Here is a 6,117-nt window from a genome sequence, read left to right as displayed (position 1 = left end):
AACTTTCAATCTCTCGTATAATTGATCGATGGGTTCAGCAATAAGGGTGTATTGTCTGGGTGGCCTGCGGTCGAAATTTGGTTTGGGTGGCCTGCGGTCAAAATTTGGTCTAGGTTTATGATAGTTTTGGCGGGCTGGCGATGAGTGATAATATGCTGGCTGGGTGTTATAAGTGTGGTAGGTAGTGGCGGGTTGTGGTTATCTGGGAGGTGAAGGCTGATATGTGGGTAGAGGTGTTTGGTATGTAAGAAGAGATTTTGGACCATGGGCTACCATCACGGCCCCTACTTCTTTCTTCTTGGATATACCCCCCTGACTGCAATACTTTGTTTGTAGCTTGTAATGCCTCAAAATTAGTTACCATTCCACTCTTGATCCCTTCTTCAATCCTTTCTCCCAATTTGATGATGTCGGTGAATTTGTAATTCTCGATAACCATTAACCTTTCGTAGAATTATGGATCATGGGCCCAGACGAAGAACTTGTTCATCTTTTCTTCTTCCAGTGCCGGCCTTACTTTCGCAGCTTCCGATCTCCATCGAGTAGCATACTCGCGGAAAGTCTCTGTTGGATTTTTCTTGAGATTCTAGATATAGAAGACATCTGACGCATTCTCCGTATTAAACCTGAACCGATCCAAGAAATCCGATGCCATGCTTACCCAGCTAACATACTTCTTTGGATTTTGGCTAATGTACCACGATAGGGCATCTCCAGTGAGGCTTCTCATGAACAGTTTCATGCGAATCCTTTCATCTTTTCCAACTCCTACGAGCTTGTCATGGTATGTACTTAGATGTACCTTTGGGTCACCTGTTCCATCAAACATCTCGAACTTGGGAGGTTTGTAACCCTCCGGCAGTTCTATGTCTGGCTGAATACACAGATCTTCATAGTTCAAACCCTCAATGCCTTTACCCCTTTCGACCCCCTGGACTCGGCTTGTGAGCTTCTTAAGTTCTTCTGCCATATTCTTGATGAGAAGGTCCTTCTCGGCGGATTCTGGTGTGTATGGGGTTTGTTGAGTGGGGTGAGGTAAAGTTTCTACATATATGGGGTTACTTTGGTGGATACCGGGGATTTGGGTGTGGTGATGATCATTGGTTGAGTTCTGCGTATCGGGGGTAGGTTGCGGTATATTTTGAGGAGTATGGTAGGTAGTAGTTTATGGATACTGAGTCAGAAGATGTTGGTGTTGAGGAGGAGTTGGCACTGGTGGAGGGTTAGGATTTTGAGGAGGTGTGGCGTATTGATGAGGTGCGGGAGGGTTTTATGGATGTTGGTTTGGTGTGCACACCCATCAGCTCCAACTTTAGATATGTTACTTACCTCGAATAAGCCAAATGTTATGTGTTTTGTGTTGAGGTGATGCACATGCTAGGTGATGGGTGTGCACCGTGTGAAATATGACTCCATTATTTTTGTGGTACTGTGTAGTTACTTGATCTTATCTGGAACCATGAAATCTCTACATACTAGAGCATTTGAGCTACGATTCATGCTAGAAACCATGTCTAGGCCATATGCTTATTCTGTTGGGACCCACCGAGGTCATTGCTGCTGTTGAATTATTTGCTTATCATATCTCAGTCTCTGTTACCATTATTAATACATCACATCATCATTTTTGGGCTGATTTTCATGACATTGTGAGACCGAGAGACTGGAGAGATTGATGACTGAGTGAGTCCAAGTCCCTGATGGTGAGGATATTTATGGGTTCGAACTGCGCGTCGTAGCATGTTTATTGATTTATGCCATGATTGGCTTGTTATAGCACTTGGGCTGAAGGAGCCCCTACGGGGTCTGTACACATCCCCAGTGAGCGTAGGTACCTACTGAGTGCGAGTGTCGAGCGATTGGGAGGATTGAGTGACTGTAAGGACTGAGTGACTGGGAGGACTGAGTGAATTGATACTCTGAGAGTATGCATATGGTTTTATCACTGAATTGCATCGCACTGACATGCACACTTGACATACAGGCATAGAGATGCATTTTCCTCATGTTGTACGACATTGCGTCATTCATGACTTCACATACTCATTGACATGTAGGCATAGAGATGTATTTTCCTCATTCCATTTGAAAATGAAACATCTTATCTGTTGTTGAAAAGGTTTTTGGGAAAAACCGCAATTTTACAAAACATACTCATATTTTGGTGATTTCGATAAAATAGATTTTCACTGATATACTTAAAAAGCAGGCCTATTTTCTGGAACTGTGAACGAGTTGAGCATTTTATCTCTGAGCTACTTCTTTTATTACTTCCATTATGTTGTTATGATCTGTTGCTGGCTATTGATGTTGGACCCCCGACCTGTGTTCCAGCTCGTCACTACTTTCAACCTAAGGTTAGGTTTGTTACTTATGAGTACATGGGGCCGGTTGTACTCATACTATACTTCTGTACCTTGCGTGTAGATATTAGATGTTGATGTTGCTATGATCGATGGGAGCTGGATTTGAAGACACACATGCGTTCCGGTTGTAGCTGCCTCTTGTTCACAATAGCCTTATATTTATATAAATTTGTTTATGTACATTTATAGCAGATGATGTATTTATTTCATACCAGCTTTGTAAATTCTAATCTTAGAAGCTCATGATTTGTACTATCAGTCCTTGAGAAATTTTTGTATAAAAGCGGTATATTATCATTTCTTATTTTAATAAATCTCATTAAATTGGATAGTTGTTAATTGCTTTCCTGAAGGGTTGGGTTAGGTGCCATCACGACTAGGTGAATTTTGGGTCGTGACACCTATGCTTGGTAACAGTATAAAAAGGGCAGTGAGGCTCTTTCTCTTTCATTCTAGAAGTATCATCAGAACAAGTCTTCTCAAAATACTCTCAACGCCTCCTTAGAATTTTCTAGAAAATTAAGGCAAAGTCTAAGGTAAATCTGGATTTAGCAAGATTTAGCTCGAAGAGCTTGGAGTCATCGCCATAATCTAGTGAAATCAATTTTGAAGATTCGTTAGAGGCGAAGCTAACCACCAATGATGTTGTCCTTGTTCCTGTGTGATTTTGCTAGCAACATGTCCTTCAAAGTCTACGTTGTTTCCCGTTGGTATCCTGTGGTCGGAATGTATGATTTGCTCCGAGGTTCGAAGTTGCTATCTCTTGAAATTGTTACTTCATTGCACTTGTGTGTGTGTGTGTGTGTGTGTGTGTGTGTGTGTGTGTGTATATATATATATATATATATATATATATATATATAGTGCGCGCGCGTATGTATCTGTTTTATGAAGCATGATGTGGGATATTATTGAGCCCATGTGTGGCCGGATACGATGATGTGTGATGTGAGGCTACCGAGTCCTCTTGAGGCCGACTACACCAAGTTGTATTGAGACTGAGTACGACCGAGACCTCGTGAGGCCGGGTACGACCAAGTCCTCTATGAGGCCGGGTATGAAGAGATGAAAATTTTCCCTGAAGAGCGGCTGAAGATATATGTATGTATGTATGTATATATGTATGTATGTATGTATGTATGTATATGTGTGTGCGCGCGCGCATAGTATCAAATAATGCATGGCCCAATGAGAGGCTGGATTTCACAAAAGTTTGCATGCATTTACGATCCATGGTTCATAGTTCCTCACATTTTTGGTTCGCGCCCCGGTGGGTTGTCTTCGGTGCTCAGGTCGGAATCATGTACTCGTACCTCTTATGCTATGACTCTGATTTACTTGTGTTTCTTAGTCTTACATACTTGGTATATTATCTGTATTGATGCCCCTTCTTTTTGGGGCGATATGTTCATGCCCACAGGTACAGATAGATCCGGTGACGCTCCTCCCCGATAGGTGCACGGTTCAGCTGTTGATTATTGATCTCCTCTCCTTCGGAATAGCTGTTCAGAAATTGATAGGTACGGAGGCAGATGTTGTAAACGTTCTGCGTATGGTAGGCCTCAGTCCCGACCTAGTTGTGTACGTGTATGTATTTTTGGTACTCTTAGAGGCTTGCAAGCTAGAGTCTGGTTGTACAATAGGGGGCAGTTACTATTTGTTAAGAACATTTGTAATATGTATGAAATGCCAGCGTTTACTGTTTGTTAAGAACATTTGTAATATGTATGAAATGCCAGTGTTGTCCTTATTTACTTGGAGGCCTCAATGGCCCAGAACTCATGAACGAAAGGTCGAAAGAGTACGCATTAGTTCGCACAAGCCCTCGGGGCGTCGTGTGCTAGTCGCACCTCCCAGGGGTGGGGTGTGACACTTTTGAGGGTGTGCTCTACAAAACAAAAAACAAAAAAATAACAATAAATCTATATATGTACCTTTTAAATTATTATTAAACTTCAATGTTTTTTAAAAATTATTTTACTTCTCTAAAATCAATTCAATCTATGCCAAAATACTAAGTAATCTTCTTATTTATTAAATTTAACAAATTAACAAGCGCAAAAATATTTATTGTTATAATCTAATCAGTGCTAATAATAACAATATAACGGATTAAAAACTAACATAAATTAAAGATTTTAATAGTATAAGAATTTGACAAATAATAAAACAAGAAACTGTGAGGAAGCAAACAACGAGGAATAGGTAAGTAAAACAGTTCAAAATAGTTGAAATATTCAAAGTAAAAAGTTGTAAATTTAAGACATAAGAATATTTGAAGAAAGAAATAAAAGAAAATCATTATATATATTTAAATAAATTGTACAATACCATGAATTGAGAACTTTTAAAATATTGATGTTCGATCAGTAGACCAAAAGAATTGAACACAATAGGAGGAACTCTGGACCTTCAACTAATGATGAACCCACCTTAACCATCACGCAAAGACTATGTATCTGTCAAGCGGGTTCAGCTTTTTACTTTTGTGCGCAATCTATTTCTTAGCAAATAATTTTCACATAAAAATAATACTTCCGTGTTTCAATTTATGTGAACCTATTTTTTTTTAGTACGTGCCAAAAATAATGACCTATTTTCTTATTTGCAAATAATTTACCTTTATGCAATGATTTATAGCCACACAAAATATATGTGCCTCATTTTTAACCACAAGTTCAAAAGTCTTCTCTCTTTTCTTAAACTCCGTGTCCAGTCAAATGAATTCACATAAATTGAAACGGAAGGAGTAATATTTTTTGTCAAGCGGGTTCACAACCAATATGGGCCCTCCCCTGCATGACATAGTGAAGTTTCAAAGGGTAGAAGAACAAAAATCCAATTATATTTCCCCATTTTGCCTCTGTGTCCATCATATCAGCAAACATTATTCTAGATCTAACATTCAAAAAATTTATATAGGAATCAATCAATATTATCCCAGACTTTGCCTCTGTGTCCATCATATCAGCTAACATTAATCCGAATGATGCAGTATAAAGATAAGATCAAAAGGGGAAAAAAAGAATGAGTATAAAGACAAAGAAGGTGGCTTTTTCTTGTATATTTCCTTAGGAACCAAATCAACGTAGTACTTATTTAAAAATTAAAAAACCCAAAAAATAAACCCAAACGATAAACCAATCATTTCAAATTTACTCATAGATCATTTTCACACGCCAAAGACTAGGGTACTAGGAAGAAGAAAAACACATAATTATTGAAATACTCTATATAAATTTACTATAATTTAAAACATTAACTAAAAACTACAGAAAAGATAGTTAACGAAATATATGCTAAATAATTTTTATTATTTAAGATACAGAAAAGGAAAGTGAAGACATGTATTACACGTTGGCCTAATCAGTAAAGAATGACCTCCGGAACTAATAATTTGAACAGTGCATGGCAAGGGGAGAGAGAGAGAGAAATTAGTATAGTAAAGGATTTCGCTGGAGGAATTCCAGTCTTGCTCTCGAAGACTTCAGTGATAAAAGAGTTTCAGATTTGGGCAGTTACATGGGTCACTTATACTCACATTTGGGCAACCTCGCGGGTTAATTTGGACGGGTTGGGCAGACTATGTTATCTTGGGTCAATTTTGATTAGGAGTGGGCATCGGTCGGTTCGATTGTGAATGTTATCGATTTAGCATATCGGTTATCGATTTATAAATATGCCAAACCGATAACTGAACCGATAAGATATCGGTTTTCGATTATCGGTTAATCGGTTATCGATCATTATC

At 38.8% G+C, this 6,117-nt stretch overlaps 1 protein-coding gene across 1 annotated transcript; it reads right to left on the bottom strand.

Moving 5' to 3' along the window:
* Window positions 1-454: 454 nt before the first annotated feature.
* Window positions 455-970, bottom strand: LOC138906378 (uncharacterized). The gene is made up of 2 exons (XM_070195010.1): window positions 662-970; window positions 455-586 (listed from the first exon to the last, which is right to left on the bottom strand). Exons 1-2 carry the CDS (start codon window positions 968-970, stop codon window positions 455-457), a joined length of 441 nt encoding a protein of 146 aa, XP_070051111.1.
* Between the last annotated feature and the right edge of the window lie 5,147 nt (window positions 971-6,117).

The sequence above is a fragment of the Nicotiana tomentosiformis genome, chromosome 1 (assembly GCF_000390325.3).
Source record: "Nicotiana tomentosiformis chromosome 1, ASM39032v3, whole genome shotgun sequence".
Taxonomy (NCBI): Eukaryota; Viridiplantae; Streptophyta; class Magnoliopsida; order Solanales; family Solanaceae; genus Nicotiana; species Nicotiana tomentosiformis.
The sequence above is the reverse complement of the archived record's forward strand: the minus strand, read 5'-3'. Positions and strand labels throughout refer to the sequence as shown.

Coding starts and splice junctions, on each gene's coding strand:
- LOC138906378 (XM_070195010.1), bottom strand. CDS start 970: ATGGCAGAAGAACTTAAGAAGCTCACAAGCCGAGTCCAGGGGGTCGAA. Junction 587..661: donor CAAAGAAGTATGTTAGCTGG/GTAAGCATGGCA, acceptor TTCTATATCTAG/AATCTCAAGAAAAATCCAAC.